The sequence below is a fragment of the Triticum dicoccoides genome, chromosome 3A, assembly GCF_002162155.2.
Source record: "Triticum dicoccoides isolate Atlit2015 ecotype Zavitan chromosome 3A, WEW_v2.0, whole genome shotgun sequence".
Lineage (NCBI taxonomy): Eukaryota > Viridiplantae > Streptophyta > Magnoliopsida > Poales > Poaceae > Triticum > Triticum dicoccoides.
In genome coordinates, this window is record NC_041384.1 from 730004309 (window position 1) to 730023476 (window position 19168).

At 43.0% G+C, this 19168-nt stretch overlaps 2 protein-coding genes across 2 annotated transcripts; one reads left to right on the forward strand and one right to left on the reverse strand.

Annotated features, from left to right (window-relative positions):
• The first annotated feature begins 2927 nt into the window (after nt 1-2927).
• LOC119273157 (60S ribosomal export protein NMD3-like) lies at nt 2928-4790 on the forward strand. Its single transcript, XM_037554424.1, has one exon. The coding sequence runs from the start codon at nt 2928-2930 to the stop codon at nt 4359-4361; it is 1434 nt and encodes a 477-aa protein (XP_037410321.1). The 3' UTR covers nt 4362-4790.
• A 486-nt stretch (nt 4791-5276) lies between these two features.
• On the reverse strand, nt 5277-8898 carry LOC119273542 (protein RETICULATA-RELATED 4, chloroplastic-like). The gene is made up of 6 exons (XM_037554671.1): nt 8387-8898; nt 8190-8258; nt 7346-7423; nt 7134-7187; nt 6995-7039; nt 5277-5734 (listed from the first exon to the last, which is right to left on the reverse strand). Exons 1-6 carry the CDS (start codon nt 8831-8833, stop codon nt 5501-5503), a joined length of 927 nt encoding a protein of 308 aa, XP_037410568.1. The 5' UTR covers nt 8834-8898; the 3' UTR covers nt 5277-5500.
• Between the last annotated feature and the right edge of the window lie 10270 nt (nt 8899-19168).

Sequence of the window (19168 nt, forward strand, 5' to 3'; positions counted from 1 at the left end):
GGTACTCCGGTAAAATCCCGATTTCACCCGGAACACTTCCGACATCCAAACATAGGCTTCCAATATATCAATCTTTATGCCTCGACCATTTCGAGACTCCTCGTCATGTCCGTGATCACATCCGGGACTCCGAACAACCTTCGGTACATCAAAATGCATAAAATCATAATATAACTGTCATCGTAACCTTAAGCGTGCGGACCCTACGGGTTCGAGAACAATGTAGACATGACCGAGATACGTCTCCGGTCAATAACCAATAGCGGGACCTGGATGCCCATATTGGCTCCTACATATTCTACGAAGATCTTTATCGGTCAGACCGCATAACAACATACGTTGTTCCCTTTGTCATCGGTATGTTACTTGCCCGAGATTCGATCGTCGGTATTCCTATACCTAGCTCAATCTCGTTACCGGCAAGTCTCTTTACTCGTTCTGTAATACATCATCCCGCAACTAACTCATTTAGTTGCAATGCTTGCAAGGCTTAAGTGATGTGCATTACCGAGAGGGCCCAGAGATACCTCTCCGACAATCGGAGTGACAAAACCTAATCTTGAAATATGCCAACCCAACATGTACCTTTGGAGACACCTGTAGTACTCCTTTATAATCACCCAGTTACTTTGTGACGTTTGGTAGTACCCAAAGTGTTCCTCCGGTAAACGGGAGTTGCATAATCTCATAGTTATAGAAACATGTATAAGTCATGAAGAAAGCAATAGCAACATACTAAACGATCGGGTGCTAAGCTAATGGAATGGGTCATGTCAATCAGATCATTCTCTTAATGATGTGATCCCGTTAATCAAATAACAACTCATTGTTCATGGTTAGGAAACATAACCATCTTTGATTAACGAGCTAGTCAAGTAGAGGCATACTAGTGACACTTTGTTTGTCTATGTATTCACACATGTATTATGTTTCCAGTTAATACAATTCTAGCATGAATAATAAACATTTATCATGATCATAAGGAAATAAATAATAACTTTATTATTGCCTCTAGGGCATATTTCCTTCAATACTCCTATATAAGAGATAGAGAAATTGTATCTACGTGGGAAAAGGTTAAACCTAGTGCTTTTCCAAGCACATGGACCATAGAGAAGGATCAGATATCAAAGGCTTAGGGATGGTCTTTTCCTTTTCTCTCCTCTTCTTCTCGATTAATTTCTCTTGTGCCGTCTATCCCGCTTCCCGGTTTTCATCCTCTTTTAAGAAGGAGCTTAAAATGTTAGTGAGGATGCAACCATCTATAGAGCAATCATATACTTCATCTTTCGAGAAGGAACGAACATAGACAAAAGATACTACATTCATTAACAATGGGGGATCTAGGAAATTGAAGTTACCCGAGGGATGAGGCAGCATTGGACGACAACGTGATTGCGTGATGGCACGCTATTCTCGTATCAATGGGATTTGGGACCGTCAAAGCTACTGGCAATAAATGGGCTCAAGTGATGGACTGGTGGCTGAATTGTTCATTTGGGCCTTACTCAATGGTCCATGTCACCATGTCCTATATATTTTCTTATTCTAGCCCTACTCTTTTTCTTCTTCCTGCTCTACTGAACCTACGAATCGTTATTTCCTCTTACACGATTACTCCTCTAGCCTCCCATGGTGGCTACTACCAAAGCAGTAGGGGTACTCTAACCTAAGTTTCCAAAATTTACCTGGGGCGGACACCCCTACATGACCCCACGTTGGTGCCCCTCTTGACAAGGATGAAATGAATACAATGGTCATAAAGAGAAGCTCAAAACCACACATGGCAACTTGAATCCAAATATGTGGAGCTATAGGTTCAATTGTCTCCACACTTCATCTATGTGCATTTTTCCATTTGTCCTTGAGTTTGGATCCAAGTTTCTTGGGTAATATGGTTAAAATAACTGCAAATTTGGTTATTTTTTGTATGCATATAAAATTAATTATGTGCAACATTTGTGGAGCAAGTTGCATTTTTGTTGTGAAATACTCCCTCAATCCAGGTTTATTGTATCTCCTAGTATTTTGGTCTAACTTTGACCATATATACAACAACACAATATAATTTGTATTATGAAGAGTATTCCTACTATGTAGTTTTTGTGACATATTAGTTCACATTTATTATCTAAATTTATGGACAAAGTTTGACACTAAATATGAGGGGCCTAATAAACTCGGACGGAGGTAGTATTGCTCAATTTCTGAAAGATATGTGACATAGTTGTGCAACATTTTCAGAATTTGTGAACAAGTGTTGGAGTGATTTAAAATTCCCTTGAAATATCACTAGAATATTTATATATATATTCTAGATTTTTGAGTGAAATGCTATTGCAGTGGATGTGAAATTCATTTTTCCTTCAATAGTTATGAAATATGCATGAGTTCAATTTATTTGTAACAAGTCATGACTGAAATGCATTTCCAATTGCATTCTAAATTAACTAAACTATGTATAACATCGACACATTTAATCACACATTTGAAAATATTCCTATTTTAATTTACTTCAAAATTTGTGTCTTTTAATTGGAATTTTTAATGATTTTCTAATCATGGATCCCACCAACAATTTAATTATGAACCGGGTAAAAATAATGATTACAATGAAATTCATTTAACGAGGTGCTTTTTAGAGCAAAAATATGTTGAGGAGTCTGAGTTTTTGCTTTTTTAGTTTTTTTAGGTGTTTTTTCTTTTTTAGTTGAATAATTCTTTTTACTTTTTTTGAGACAAATAATTCTTTTTGCTTAACTGGGCTTTAGAATAACCTTGCAGTAGGGTACTGGAGAATGGGCCTAATTGCCAAATGAACCCAAAATCCAACCTGAAACCCTAACGAAGGGCAATCTCTACCCGTAACCGTATAGGCACTTGCCGCCACCAATCTGCTCACCCTCACGCCGCAGCCACCGATCGCAATGGCGTCGCCTCATCCGCTGCCCGGCGACATGCTGTTCCTCCCTCCCCCATCGCAGGCCGCGGCCGCCGCGTGCACGACGCTCTGCTGCTTGTGCGGCGTGCCGATGCCGCCCAACGCGGCCAACACCTGCGCGCCCTGCCTCCGTGCGCGCGTCGACGTCACCGACGGCGCGCCGCGCCACGCCGCCGTGGTGCACTGCCCGTCGTGCTCATCGTACCTGGAGCCCCCGCGGCGCTGGACGCGCGCCGCCCCGGAGTCGGCCGAGCTCTTGCAGCTCCTCCTTCGCCGCGTCCAGCGCCCGATCCAGCGCCTCGGCGTCACCCTCACCGCGGCCGAGTTCGTGTTCACTGAGCCGCACTCCAAGCGCATCAGGCTCCGCCTCCGCCTTCGCCGCGAGGTCCTCCCCGGCCGCGGCCTCGCGCTGGAGCGGGACCACGCCGTCGAGTTCACCGTCCACGACCGCCTCTGCGACCCCTGCGGCCGGGCCCGCGCCGGCCCCGACCAGGACCAGTGGTGCGCCGTCGTGCAGCTGCGGCAGCGCGCGTCGCACCGCCGCACGCTGCTCCACCTCGAGCAGCGGCTGGCCGCCCTCGGCGCGGCCGGCTCGGCGACCCGCGTCGACGTAACCGGCGCCGGCGGGATCGATTTCTTCTTGGCGTCCCGCTCCCACGCTGCCGGCCTTGTCGCCCTCATCGCCTCCCTCGCGCCGGCGCGCGTGGCGGACGCGGCGAGGCAGCTCGTGTCGCATGACACCAAGAGCAACACGTACCGCCACCGGCACGCCTTCTCCGTGGAGCTCTGCCCGGTGTGCCGCGATGACCTCGTCTTCCTTCCGAGGGAGGCGTCGCGCGCGCTCGGCGGGCTCGGGCCGCTCGTGCTCTGTGTCAGGGTCACCGACACGCTGGCCCTCCTCGACGCCTCCACCCACCGCGTTGTCAGCCTCGGCATCAAGGACTACGACCGGCACAGGTTCGAGCCCGCGCTCACCAGCCGCCAGCTCGTGGAGTACGTAGTGCTGGACGTCGACCCCTCGCCGGCCACCGGCGACACCAAGGCCGCCAGGTTCGGGTACCGGACAGCATACATGCAGGTGGCCCGTGCGTCAGAGCTGGGCAGGAGCAAAGCCGTCGTCACCGTGAGGACGCACCTCGGGCACCTCCTGGGCCCCGGTGACCGCGCGCTCGGCTACGACCTTCGTGGCGCCAACGCCAACAACCTGGACGTGGATAGCCACTGCTTGCCGGATGCTGTGCTCGTCAAGAAGATCTACGAGAAGGGCGGCGACGGCGACAGGATGCAGGAGGACGGTGGCAGGAGCGATGACCATGGCGTCGCGTGCATCGACGAGATCGCCATGGGGATTGGCGGCATTGATCTGGACCCGTGCGACGAGGTGGAGCTTGATGAATTGCTCGAGGACCTCAGAATCTGAGAGTACGAGTTGTGAATCTTAAAGGAGGATGGTGACTGCTGGCCTGAAGCTTCAGTGCATCTGATATAGACAATGTTCAATCGGCCTGTCATTAAAACAAAAACATGTTAAGACCCTCCATAAGATGTTCCTTGAGCATTTTGTCAAATCTACGGCGGAAGTCAACAAAGTGAAGTTCAAAAGGACAAAGGTTTTGCAAAGGCACAGAGCAATGATCTTGATTCCAGGGGTAATTCGAACTCTACTATCTGCTTCTGTTTTAGTTCTTTTTTACAGATTTCAAAGCATTTTTTTCTAGGTGATTTCAAAGTATTTGGACTTAATCTGGGCTGCTAATACTCTGCCACCACACGCCAGTTTTCACTATCTAAACCATCAGGCTTCCGTGCATCTACGTCGTCGGCAGTTTTGTCAGAACTTAAACTTTGTATGTCCAAAAGGTTTTTCATTACCAAACACTCAATGTTCGGTACCTGGTCTCTAAATGATTTACACTCAGTCAGACAAGTTAATGTTAAGTACAGAATTCTAGCAAATGCAATTCATTCCATGTCCTCACAGATTTTCTGTTTCTAATTTCTAAGTCAATCAAGCTGCGCAATATCAAAAATCTGATTTTCAGGCTCATTGAAGTTGTCAGAAATAAGATTTTCGTAATCAATGCTCACAGTCACTGAACTTTGTCTGATCAAAGCTATGCGAATCAAAAAAATCCGATCTTCAGGGTCATTGAAGTAGTTAGAAGTAAGATTTTCTTAATCAATGCTCACAGTCACTGAACTTTGTCAGTTGACTCGGAAATACATTCCCTTGGTTAACTAGAACAATGTACAATGGTTTTTCTTGACTACTAAGTGCAGGCTAATTTAAGCAGATGGGGGTGAGACCAACCACCAATTCACATGAACTAGGAGGTCAAAATTTTCATTCTCTAGTTTTCTGTTCATAAACAACACATGAGGACAAGTGCAGCAACGGGCTTACGACAATGAGCAACGGGCTTTCACAAAAATTCAGATATAGGCTGCGCAGAGGCCCGAGGCAATAAAGCTTATTACCTAACCAAATATTCGCTCTGCAACCTCAGCAACAACACCAGTATAACCGTATAGTTAATGGTAACTACACCAGCAACGGCCTTAGGCTGTTCCATTCTCTCGGGATTGTCCAGACGAATTCCCCTGGGATTCTCCAGACGAACTGTATGACCAAAGTGCTGTAGCCTTTGCGGGAGTTGTCCCAGCTGAGACCTCTGCTTTAACTTCAAAGTATGACGACCACTTCTTTTCCACAGCTTTGTCATCAAGTTCCTGGATGAAAGCCTTCCTTGTTATGATTGGTGCTTGGGGCACACCAGCGTCAATCTGGGAAGGCTGAAAAGATCACAGATATTGTAAGGTTATCAAATAATTTAGACCTTGAGAGAACAGGAAAACATTAAATTCAGAAATAAATTCATGTCTGTGTTGCAATTCTAATCCTTCTTATTGACATGCGGGTTTTTTTTCTTTCACACGAGAGATGTTAGACCTAGCTCGAGCTCACGTGAGAACATGAAGAACACTCGAGAGAGACAATGATTTTTGTGCTGCGTTCAACTTGCAGCTTTTCTGCTTCTTCTCTCCTTTTTATTCAGTGTTTACAACGCTAACTGAAAATGGAAATACATGCCGTGTCTGAGCTGCGAGCACCGCCATCCCAACGCTCCTCGCACGCCTCCCACGATCAGGTCAGAGCGACGAACTAGCCTAACAAACTAGACCGGGTTGCAGCTCGGTTTATTCTCTGGCAAGGTTTTAACTGAAGAAAAATAGACTGACGAAACTGACAGAAACAACACCTAAATTCTGACGAAACTGAATTTTCTATGAACCTGAAGACAGCAGCTGTTAACTGAGGGAGGGAGGGAGGGAGGGAGAGAGCAGCAGAAGCAGCAACCACTGGAAAATTAAACCACTAGTTACCCCAGAAATAAATTGCCGAAAGAATTTCAGAAAACAAATACTTGATGTATCAGCACGACAGCACAGTAGAAACTCTGTGGAGTTTGCATACTCCAAAGTAAAAGAGGTAAATCATACTGTTTTCTCGAATGTTGATGAAATTTTGCAGAAACAAAAGCCCATTTATATTTAGCTCGTGAAACGAAATTTGGGGAATAGATTTGAGATTGTTCAGATCTTAAGGCAAGTTAGCTCGCAATACCATGTCAGGTTTATTTTTTCGATAAAGGGCATCTTTTTATTAACTCATAGTGGAGTATCAAGGACCATGTCAGGTGTATGATACATTACTTCATTGGGGTCGCTAGAACTGAATTTAGCAGCACAAATGTTTGAAACCATAACGGAATCTGACACCTGCTCACTGACACCAAGCAAGATGATGCCAAGGGTGAACATCTTGGCGCCAACGATTGACTTAGCAATGCATATTCAGTAGCTCACGGCAATGCGAGGGTTTAACGCGATGGTCACTAGTGCTGAGTTAGCCACCCAGGGCATGGTGGTGTGTGACTCCCAACGGGTAAGTGTGAGATTCGGTCAAAGTTTCAACACTGGTCCACTTTTGAAGAAGTGGCAAAAAGGATCAGAATGTAAATTAAAACAAATTGATGGGGATTGGAAGCTTACCGGAGAAGCACTGGCTCCAACTGTGAAAAACTTTGGGCCGGTACTCTGCAAAGAGGCCACAACTATTAGTTGATCATAAAATCCAAAATTTGATGTTACAGTGTGCATCGTAATAATCCGTAAAATGAATGTACATTACCGCAATTGTTACTAGCCCGTTCAGATATAAGTACAATCTTGCAACCAAAGCAATCTGAAAAAGATTACATAAAGTGTTTTAACACAAAACGAACAGGCTAAAAGGTGTATCTGAGTATACATAAAGTGTTCTTGTCATAGAAAAGTTGAAGTTTTAGGTTATGCTGGAAATGATATTGGGCAGCGTTGAAACATGGTAGCGACAAGTCTTACCTTGTTCCCAAGTGGTGGCTGCAGAGATATACTAGTTGGTAGATAGACAAGCGTAAAATTTGTAGCTATTGCCTTAACCTGGGTATTACAAGAAGCAACTGAATTAGATTATGTTACAGATGATTTTGGAGTACAATAGTTAAACAGAAATCATTTAATATCAGCTCATCAATTACTTCAGTCAGTGAAACGCTGTGCCGAAGCTAGGCAATCAAAACCAGATTTTTTATTGCCCACAGCAGCAGGGGAGTGCAAGTGGAAGGTTTCAGAGTTACAGGGGAACCAGAGGTAGGGGATCCAGGACAGCATGCCCCTCGCTCGTGAGCTTTGAACCAGATAAATTAGCGGAATACACTTGAGATATTCAAAAAATATCATCACATTGCAGGATTCAAGCTTGCATGATTTCGACTGGAAGTTTGTGTTGCTGCTGCTTGGATCCTAGTTGAGGAATTTTCAACTTATGTGGTAATTTATGTACTAGAGTATTAATGGAGCAAGAGCAGAAACTATACTCATCACAGGATGACACTGGAACACTTGGGGGGAGACATACAGTGCTCTTGGGATCCTATTTCTTTGTGTTAGAATTTAGAAAGATTACCGCACTCGCTGACAATCATTATCATGTAAAAACAAATCTGATTTTCTGATAAAGCTAACACTGAATAATGGATGGTCAGATAAAGACTATTTGACACCCATACTCTGTTCCTCAGCTTATTTGGCAAGGGTGCAGATATGTTTAAACTGTAGGTAAATCAGATAAAGATTACTGCACCCACTGACAATCATTATCATGTACTGAATCAGTAGCAAATCTAAAGTAGAACAAGAAGCATACCGCATCAGCGATGACGATGTCAATCTCTTTGATAAAATTCTCCCCTCTCTTTTCATACTCTGCTGCAGTCTAAGCAAACAAAAGCAGCAGCAGAGGAAGAAAACATCAGATTGGCAGCCAATCCAATTTCACAGTTAACACAAACACTTGATTTCATTCTTGTGAAAACTAAAACGAGACCCTCCATCCCCGCAGACCTTTGCTATTGCGTTGAAGCTGATTGCCGCGGCGGTCCTGACGGGGAAAACGTCGTCCGTGAGGAGGCTCTCGAAGCACAGCAGCCGCGGGGCCTCCACCGCCGCCACCAGGTCGGCCCTCCACCAATCCTGTGGCCGCGCGAACAGCGCCGCCCCGCGGTTGCCGTCGGAGCCATCTCCGTTGCCGCCGCCGTCGGAGCCATCTCCGTTGCCGCCGCCTTCGGAGTCGTCTCCGCCGCCGCCGCCGCCGCCATTGTTACAACCATTTCCGTCGCCGGCGGAGGGGAGGGCGTGGGATCGACGGCCAGCTGCGCAGGTGACGCGGGTGCTGGTACGGTTCTTAGAGCGGAGGGAGGTGCAGGCCGAAGGGTGGTGGTGAGAGCGGGGGAAAAAGGCATTGGGGAGGATCTTGACAGCGGAGGAGGAGGGCGGCACGGCGGAGGCCATGGCTGCGGAGAGTGAACCGAGCTAGGTGTCCGGGTAAGCGCCGCCGCTCCTGGTTCGTGGTGGGGTGGATGGATGCCGAGAGGGAGCATGTTGCTGTCTGAATGTGCAGAGTCAAAGTCAGAGAATGATCCGATCAGTGACGACCGCCATTTTTCGGGCGCTACTACGCGTCGGCCGACCGGCCAGGATTTGGGCCGGTTCCCTCCCCACCGCATGATACAGTACCTTTTGACCGTGCGATCCAGCCATTCACCGTTTCCTTTTTTTTTGTCTAGCACGCCTAGGTTCATGAACCATCACGCGCTTTGTTCCTTGCGCACAGCATGCGCTCCTGCCCCCACGCATCATCCTTGTTGCCCCTGCTTGCAGCGAGCAGCTCGCCGTCTCCCGCACATGGCCGCCATAGTTGTAGCTATTTCGGTTGCCGGTCATAGCAAACGCCGCCGACGGTTGCGGCAAAAAAGTCGTCGTCGCTGGTTGTAGCTCGTTGTGCAGGTTGCAACATTTCGCGTCGCTGGTCATAGCAAACACGAAAGATGGTAGCAGCAAAAGTCGTCATTGTCTTTGTAAAATCAAGAATTTTAACAATTTTATAATTATGGACTCCACCAAAATTTAATCATGAAGCATGTAAAAAACATTGGATACAATGGAATCATGAAAATCCAGTCAGGTGCTTTTTAGAACAAAAAAATGTTTGAGTGAGTCACAATGCAGATGACCCTATTTTATTTTGTTTTGCAACCAGACAACTATAATGTGCACAGTAGTTTGAGAGGGGATGCGTCTCGCTGCGAGCGGGACAGACTCAGTAATCGCTGAAGGCGCCGGTCTAACTGGGCCGACCCAACTCGTGCGAGGCCACTGCCTCTTTTGTTTTCTTTGTTTGACCTTCTGTTTCATTTTTTTTGATTTCTTTTTTATAACTTTTGTTCACACTTCAAAAAAATTATAAATGTATGTGTTACAAAACATACTTTTTGTAATGTTTTGAAAAATGTTAATCATGCATTTGAAAATTCTTAAATTTGCGATAAAAAATGTTGAGCATGTATATACGAAAAATGTATACAAAAAATATAAGATGTGTTTGAAAAAAGATGATCATGTATTTAAAATATGTTAATCAAGCATTTGAAAAGAAATGTTAAACAATAATTTGAAAATTGTTACTCAAGCGTTTCAAAAATGTTGAATGTGTATAGAAAAAATGTTGACCATGTATTAAAAAATAATGAATATTTTGATCATGTATGTGAAAATGTTCATCAAGCATTCAAAAATATGTTAATCTTGAATTTGAAAAATATTGATAAAGCATTTGAAAAATGTCAAAATGTGCATAGAAAGAATGTTGACCATGTATTACAAAACTATCAATTTTTTATTTGAAAAATGTTAATCAAGCATTTGAAAAACTGTAAAGTGTGTGTAGTAAATATGTTGACTATGTATTAAAAAATAATTTTGTATTTAAAAATGTTAATTAAACATTTAAAACAACTAAATGTGCATATAAAAAATGTTGACCATGTTTAAAAAAATGTTGCCCGTGTATTCAAATAAGTGTTCAAAAACATGTATTAAAGAAAAATGCAGATCATGTATCTGAAAAATGTTAAATATATATAAAATAATGTTTCATGTGTACACTAAAAATGTGTATTGTGTACTGAGAAAACCTACACGTGACAAAAGAAGTATGAAGAAAACCAAAAAAACAAATAAAAGAAAAAAAGAAACCCAAGTAAAACGAAAAAAAAGACAACCGAAGTATGATTAATTAAACCATTGAAAGAAAGAAAACCCGAAGTATAATGAAGAAGGCTGGTGAAAAGGCAAAGAAAATCGTCGTATTTCAAAGAAAAAAAAGAAAAAAAAGCGAAGAAAACCAATGAAGAAAATAAAGAAAATCGAAAAAGGAAAAAAAATAGACCAAAGCGAAGAACCACCAAAGAGAAAACCAAAAGAACCATCAATCAAAACCAACAGAAAAGGCAAAAAAACGTGAAGAACCAAGGGAAAAAGAAAAAACGAAATAGAAAAAAAAAAGAGGCGAGCAAACCAGCGAAGTCACTCGATCGAATGAACTCAGCGAAGGACAAAAAACAGACAAAACGGGCCGGGACAGTAGCTACAGTATGGGATAAAAACTTCAGCGAGAGTATCTTCTTCCATGGAGAGATTTGTTTTCTTTTGTTCATTAAAAAAAATATTATAGATACATATATGCCAAAACATAAATTTACTTAAAAAATTTAAACCACAAATTAAAAACTATTAATGCAGTGGAAAACATTTGTTAGCATAGCTTGAAAAATGTTTATAGCATTCAAAAAATATCGTTTGTGAGATTATATAAATGTTCACCTGTTTCAAAAAGATGTGCATGGCGTTTTTAAAAATGTTTATACAGTACAAACAAGAATATCCGTGTATTCAAAAAACATATTTCACACTATACAAAAAAGTGAACCTTACATTCTAAAAATATAATGAGTTTGGAAATATATTCATTACATTTAAAAAAAGTTATGAAATGAAAAATAATATTCTCATAGTTTTGTCAAAATGTTTCAGCATGTATTAAAAAATGTTTAATACATATGCAAAAATCTTCATAACATGTATTTAAGAAAAAGAAACGTTAATCATGTATTTGAAAGCTGTTCAATGTGTATAAAAAATTGTTTCAGATGTACATGAAAAATGTATAATGTGCATTGAAAAACTAGACATGCACAAATAGAAAAAACAGAAGAAAATCAAAGAAAAACCAGAAATCCAATGGAAAACCAATAGGAAAACATATACAAATGAAAGAAGAAGAAAAATACACAGAAGGTACTAAAATCGGTCCGAACTGGTTCGTAACTTTCCTAAAACCGCTTGGATCTACAGCGTTAGACCAGCCTGTCTAGTGGAGCGCCAGAGGATAGACCAAAGGATCTCTCGCAATATTATGCAAGAAATAATGCGCATTAGCTTTAACCAAAATCCCTCCCAATTTTTGCTGGTGAGATGGGTGTGGGCAAAGAAAGTCTGATTTCATCAGATGGGCAAAGAAGAGTCCAAAACAGGGGAAATACCCTTTTGATTCCTAGGTGTATATACACCTCATATGGAAATAATAATAACAATTTAAAAGACAGTCAGAAAAGTTTGGAAGTTTTTTGACAATAAATTTGGCTTTCTTTTGCACTTGTATATAAATTCATATGAATAGAAAACTAGCATTGACTTCAAAAATATATATTTTATTTGCTATCATAGGTCACTATTAACACTCTTTTGACCAATTTTTTTGTCTTTTTGAAATGAAGTCGAAATATTTTTCCTTTTTGTGGAAATTTTTTACCAGTACAATGGAGGGTCAAGTTTATTTCAAAAATATTTTCAGAATTTATTAACATCACATTTAATTACTAAATTATTTTTCAATATAATGGAAGCTCAAATTTATTTTAAAACCGCTTGCATACCTGTGTATACACCCCTAGACCAAAACTTCCTGTCCCCAAAATTGGGCTTAGGATCGCCTCGTAGGGGGATGTTTTGGGCAATGGGACTAATTGCGAAATGAATCCAAAGTCCAATCTTCTGTAACGCTAACGAAGGGCAATCTCTACCCGTAACCGTATAGGCATTTGCCGCTGGTCACCGTCACGCTGCAGCCACCGCCACCCATGGCAATGGCGTCGCCGCATCCGCTGGCCGGCGACATGTTTTTCCTCCCTCCCCCATCGCAGGCCACGAAAAAATAGCCAAAAAAGTTTGGAAGTTTTTTCACAATAAATTTCACAAAAGAGTGTTAATAGCCACACCCTTCCCACGCCCCCCTCGAGCTGCAGCCATGGCCTCTACGAGTTCAGTCACCCTCTTCTCTCTGTTCGTTGTAGCTGGATCTGAGAGCATGTGGTCATAGGATTTGATGTGGAAGCATGTGGTAGGGTTGATTCGTGCGGTTCGTGTGCTATGCTTACTATCAATGCGGTAGATTGTGATAGTGATGAACACAATGGATTCATAGCTAGATGTCATGTATGCTCCTCCTTTCATAGATCGTCCGGCATATTGTGTGGTATGCTTACTGTCAATGCATGCTACGATTGTAGGACATGACCATGCAGACCCAAGATCTTAGTCAGGCCCTTGTCCTGTCCGATAGCCAGTACGATGCGTCCTATGTCGAGGAGTCCCAGCCCCCCTCGATGAGCAGATGCCTCCTGATTCAAATGTATTCGAGGTATTACCCGCCAGTTCTCTTTTTCTGCCAGTTGTGCTTGTTGAGCCAACTGTTGCTGCCGTCGTTGCAATGACGGCAACCAAAAAGGCAAAGAAGGATGGTAGAGGGAACAATATGAAGTGGCAAACGTTATGTCCACGTTCGTGCTGAACAAGTTGTGTGAGCTCATCTCTAGTGGGGTGAGGACTGACAAGGGCTTCAAGGAGGTGCACTTGAACACCGTTGCGAAGCACCTGTTCGTGTTCTGTGGAGGTGACTGCCACCTAGGTGTACAACCATCTCACGAAATGGAGAGCTCAATGGATCTAAGTGTCCAAGCTCAGAGACCTTAGCGGTGCCTCATGGGATCAGAACACTTGCTCAATCATTCTGGAGGCAGAGCACTACACCGGCCATGTTGCGGTTAGCTCACTGCCCCCTTGTTTTTCACACTGACTACCATTGACTACTCGCAATTAACAACACTTGTGATTCTTTCTTGGGACCATCCCAAAGATGCCGAGTTCCTCAACACACCCATCCATAACTACAACCACATGCAACACATCTTCTTCTTTGGGCTGGCAACCGGCAAGCATGCCATGGGCTCCGTTGAGCCTCTCGGTTCTCCAATGCATGAGTTCCCAGGCACCCCAGATGTACATGTCGTCATTGATGGCCCTACCATTTGAGCATGTCCTTGTGGTCGATAGGAAGAGGAAGATGGGCGGCCTGATGGAGGAGGAGACCAGTGTCTTCACCAACATGACTGAGGCTGTGAAGGAGGTGGAAACTGCCATTAGGGAGAGCAAGTCCGTTGACGTCCACCCTGACATGTACATCGTCGTCATGGAGCAAGGTGGCTTCAGCGATGAGGCTCCCATGGCAGCTCTGATTCACCTGTTGGACAACAAGGCCCAGGGTGTTCGGTTTGTTGCCATGGCAGACACCCACATGGTGCTCTGACTCAGGAGCTATCTGGGCAAGCACTACTACTTGATCTTGCTACTGGTTACCGCGTGCATGATTCTCCACGATGATGGCGAGGGCGACAAGGACGACGATGACGATGACGACGTATATTTGATACGTCTCCGTTGTATCTATAATTTTTGATTGTTTCATGCCAATATTCTACAATTTTCATATACTTTTGGCAACATTTTATATTATTTTTGGGACTAACATATTGATCCAGTGCCGTGTGTCAGTTCCTATTTGTTACATATTTTTTGTTTCGCAGAATATCCATACCAAACGAAGTCCAAACGCGATAAAAATTTATGGGGATTTATTTTGGAATATTTGTGATGTTTGGGAAAAAGAATTAACGCGAGACGATGCCCAAGGGGCCCACAAGCTTGAGGGCGCCCCCCCTATGTAGGGTAGAACCCCAATCGCCCGATCTTTCACGGAAGGAGCGGATCCCGCGATGAACACGAAGAACATGAGGGAAAACACGAGGGGAAACACGAGAGGAAACACGAGAAAATCACTAAACCAACAAGAAATAGTCACACATATGCTAGATCCTCGAGTACATAAGAGATCACACGATCCACGGTCAACTAGGGACGGTACAAAGGTAGCTGGTCTTCTCCGAGGAGGTCTTGATGTTCTTCTCTGCAAGGAGGTCTTGAATCCAAAGGGATCTTCTCCGAAGAGGTGCCGCGGTCTCTCTCGTGGAGTAGATCCGATGTGGATGAGCAATGCTCTATCTCTAATATGAGCTAAACCAATGCTAACCCTAAAACATAGGTAGGAGGAGAGTATATATAGTCTAGGTGGGCGAAGGGGTACACGGGCCTTGGCCCTTACATTGTGCGCAGACAGGGGAGGCCGGACGTCTGGGCGTCGGGCCGGATGTTCGGGCTGGAGGCGCTGGCCTGGCTGCTCTCTGGTTCGGTGGTGTCCGGATATCCGGGCTTGAGGCCAGATTTCCGGACCGGGCCGGATGTCTGGGCTGGGGCCGGTTGTCCGGGGCCTGTAGATGCTCGGCGACTAGATGCTGCTGTAGTCGAAGTCTCCAGCGGCCGGATGATCATGTAGTTTAGCCTACGGGTCTGCAACATGCAGATCCGTATGTATTTTGCAAATTTATATGTCTACCATGCTCTGCACGGATCTACTCTAGCTAATTGCTCCCACTTTCAATATGTATCCAGATCGAGACTTAGAGTCATCTAGATCGATGTAAAAAGCTTGCATCGACGTAACTCTTTACGGCGAACTCTTTTATCACCTCCATAACCGAGAAATGTTTCCTTAGTCCTCTAAGGATAATTTTGACTGCTGTCCGGCGATCTACTCCTAGATCACTATTGTACTCCCTTGCCAGAAAATGCTAAGGTATACAATAGGACTGGTAAACATCATAGCATACTTTATAGAACCTATGACTAAGGCATAGGGAATGACTTTTCATTCTCTTTCTATTTTCTGCCGTGGTCGGGTTTTGAGTCTTTACTCAACTTCACACCTTGCAACACATGCAAGAACTCCTTCTTTGACTGTTCCATTTTGAACTATTTCAAAATCTTGTCAAGGTATGTACTCATTGAAAAAACTTATCAAGCGTCTTGATCTATCTCTATAGATCTTGATGCTCAATGTGTAAGCAGCTTCATCGAGGTCTTTCTTTGAAAAACTCTTTTCAAACACTCCTTTATGCTTTCTAGAAAATTGTACATTATTTTTGATCAATAATATGTCATTCACATATACTTATCAGAAATGCTGTAGTGCTCCCACTCACTTTCTTGTAAATACAGGCTTCACCGCAAGTCTGTATAAAACCATATGCTTTGATCATTTTATCAAAGCATATATTCCAACTCCGAGATGCTTGCACCCATCCATAGATGGATCGCTAGAGCTTGCTCACTTTGTTAGCACCTTTAGGATCGACAAAACCTTCTGGTTGCATCATATATAACTCTTCTTTAAGAAATCCATTAAGGAATACAGTTTTGACATCCATTTGCCAGATTTCATAGAATGCGGTAACTGCTAACATGATTTGGACAGACTTTTAAACATCGATACGAGTGAGAAAATTTCATCGTAGTCAACACCTTGAACTTGTCGAAAACATTTTTTGAAAATTCAAGCTTTGTAGATAGTAACACCACTATCAGCGTCCGTCTTCCTCTTGAAGATCCATTTATTCTTAATAATTCACCGATCATCGGGCAAGTCAATCAAAGTCCATACTTTGTTCTCATACATGGATCCCATCTCAGATTTCATGGTCTCAAACCATTTCGCGGAATCTGGGCTCACATCGCTTCCTCATAGTTCGTAGGTTCGTCATGGTCAATTAACATGACCTCCAGAACAGGATTACCGTACCACTCTGGCGCGGATCTCACTCTGGTTGACCTACGAGGTTCAGTAGTAACTTGATCTGAAGTTACATGATCATCATCATTAGCTTCCTCACTAATTGGTGTAGGAGTGATAGAAACAGATTTCTGCGATGAACTACTTTCCAATAAGGGAGCAGGTACAATTACCTCATCAAGTTCTACTTTCCTCCCACTCACTTCTTTCGAGAAAAACCCCTTCTCTAGAAAGTATCCATTCTCAGCAACGAATGTCTTGCCTTCGGATCTGTGATAGAAGGTGTACCCAATAGTCTCCTTTGGGTATCCTATGAAGACACATTTCTCCAATTTTGGGTTTGAGCTTATCAGGATGAAACTTTTTCACATAAGCATCGCAACCCCAAACTTTAAGAAACGACAACTTTGGTTTCCTGCCAAACCACAGTTCATATTGTGTCGTCTCAACGGACTTAGATGGTACCCTTTTTTAACGTGAATGCAGCTGTCTCTAATGCATAACCCCAAAATGATAGTGGTAGATCGGTAAGAGACATCATAGATCGCACCATATCTAATAAAGTGCGGTTACGATGTTCGGACACACCATTACGATGTGGTGTTCTGGGTGGCGTGAGTTGCGAAACTATTCCGCATTGTTTCAAATGAAGACCAAACTCGTAACTCAAATATTTACCTCCACGATCAGATCGTAGAAACTTTATTTTCTTGTTATGATGATTTTCCACTTCACTCTGAAATTATTTGAACTTTTCAAATGTTTCAGACTTGTGCTTCATTAAGTAGATATACTCATATCTGCTCAAATCATCTGTGAAGGTCAGAAAATAATGATACCCGCCATGAGCATTAACACTCATTGGACCGCATACATCGGTATGTATTATTTCCAACAAGTCAGTAGCTCGTTCCATTGTTCCAGAGAACGGAGTTTTAGTCATCTTGCCCAAAAGGCACGGTTCGCAAGCATCAAATGATTCATAACCAAGTGATTCCAAAAGTCCATATTTATGGAGTTTCTTCATGCGCTTTACACCGATATGACCCAAACGACAGTGCCACAAATAAGTTTCACTATCATTATTAACTTTGCATCTTTTGGCTTCAATATTATGAATATGTGTATCACAACAATCGAGATTCAATAAACCATTTATATTGAGTGTATGATCATAGAAGGTTTTATTCATGTCAATAGAACAACAATTATTCTTTGACTTAAATGAATAACCGTATTGCAATAAACATGATCCAATCATATTCATGCTTAATGCAAACACCAAATAACATTTATTTAGGTTCAACACTAATCCCGAAAGTATAGGGAGTGTGCGATGATGATCACATCAATTTTGGAACCACTTCCAACACACATCATCACTTCACCCTTAACTAGTCTCTATTCATTCTGCAACTCCCGTTTCGAGTTACTAATCTTAGCAACTGAACTAGTATCAAATACCGAGGGGTTTCTATAAACACTAGTAAAGTACACATCAATAACATGTATATCAAATATACCTTTATTCACTTTGCCATCCTTCTTATCCGCCAAATACTTGGGGCAATTCTGCTTCCACTGACCAGTCCCTTTGAAGTAGAAGCACTTAGTCTCAGGCTTAGGTCTAGACTTGGGCTTCTTCACTTGAGAAGCAACTTGCTTGCCGTTCTTCTTGAAGTTCCCCTTCTTCCCTTTACCCTTTTCTTGAAACTAGTGGTCTTGTCAACCATCAACACTTGATGCTTTTCTTGATTTCTACCTTCGTTGATTTGTGCATCACGAAGAGCTTGGGAATCGTTTCCGTTATCCCTTGCATATTATAGTTCATCACCAAGTTCTAGTAACTTGGTGATAGTGACTAGAGAACTTTGTCAATTACTATCTTATCTGGAAGATTAACTCCCACTTGATTCAAGCAATTGCAGTACCCCGACAATCTGAGCACATGCTCACTGGTTGAGCTATTCTCCTCCATCTTTGTAGGCAAAGTACTGTCAAAGGTCTCATACCTTTCGACATGGGCATGAGTTTGAAATACTAATTTCAACTCTTGGAACATCTTATATGCTCCGTGGCATTCAAAACATTTTTGAAGTCCCGGTTCTAAGCTGTAAAGCATGGTGCACTAAACTATCAAGTAGTCATCATACCCAGCTTTGCCAAACGTTCATAACGTCTGCATATGCTCCTGCAATAGGTCCGTCACCTAGAGGTGCATTAAGGACATAATATTTCTGTGCAGCAATGAGGATAATCCTCAGATCACGGACCCAATCCGCATCATTGATACTAACACCTTTCAATTTATTTTTCTCTAGGAACATATCAAAAATAAACGGGGAAGCTATGTGCGAGCTATTGATCTACAACATAGATATGCAAATACTATCAGGACTAAGTTCATGATAAATTTAAGTTCAATTAATCATATTACTTAAGAACTCCCACTTAGATAGACATCCCTCTAGTAATCTAAATGATCACGTGATCCAAATCAACTAAACCATGTCCGATCATCACGTGAGATGGAGTAGTTTTCAATGGTGAACATCACTATGTTGATGATATCTACTATATGATTCACGCTCGACCTTTCGATCTCCAGTGTTCCGAGGCCATATCTGCATATGCTAGGCTCGTCAAGTTTAACCCGAGTATTCCGCATGTGCAAAACTGGCTTGCACCCGTTGTAGATGAACGTAGAGCTTATCACACCCGATCATCACGCGGTGTCTCGGCACGACGAACTTTGGCAACGATGCATA

Bases quoted from the DNA above. Each gene is read 5' to 3' on its own strand.
- LOC119273157 (XM_037554424.1), top strand. From the start codon at position 2,928: ATGGCGTCGCCTCATCCGCTGCCCGGCGACATGCTGTTCCTCCCTCCC.
- LOC119273542 (XM_037554671.1), bottom strand. From the start codon at position 8,833: ATGGCCTCCGCCGTGCCGCCCTCCTCCTCCGCTGTCAAGATCCTCCCC. The intron at 8,259-8,386 runs GTCTGCGGGGAT...TTGTTTGCTTAG, and splicing joins GCTTCAACGCAATAGCAAAG to ACTGCAGCAGAGTATGAAAA. The intron at 7,188-7,345 runs GTAAGACTTGTC...AATCTTTTTCAG, and splicing joins AGCCACCACTTGGGAACAAG to ATTGCTTTGGTTGCAAGATT.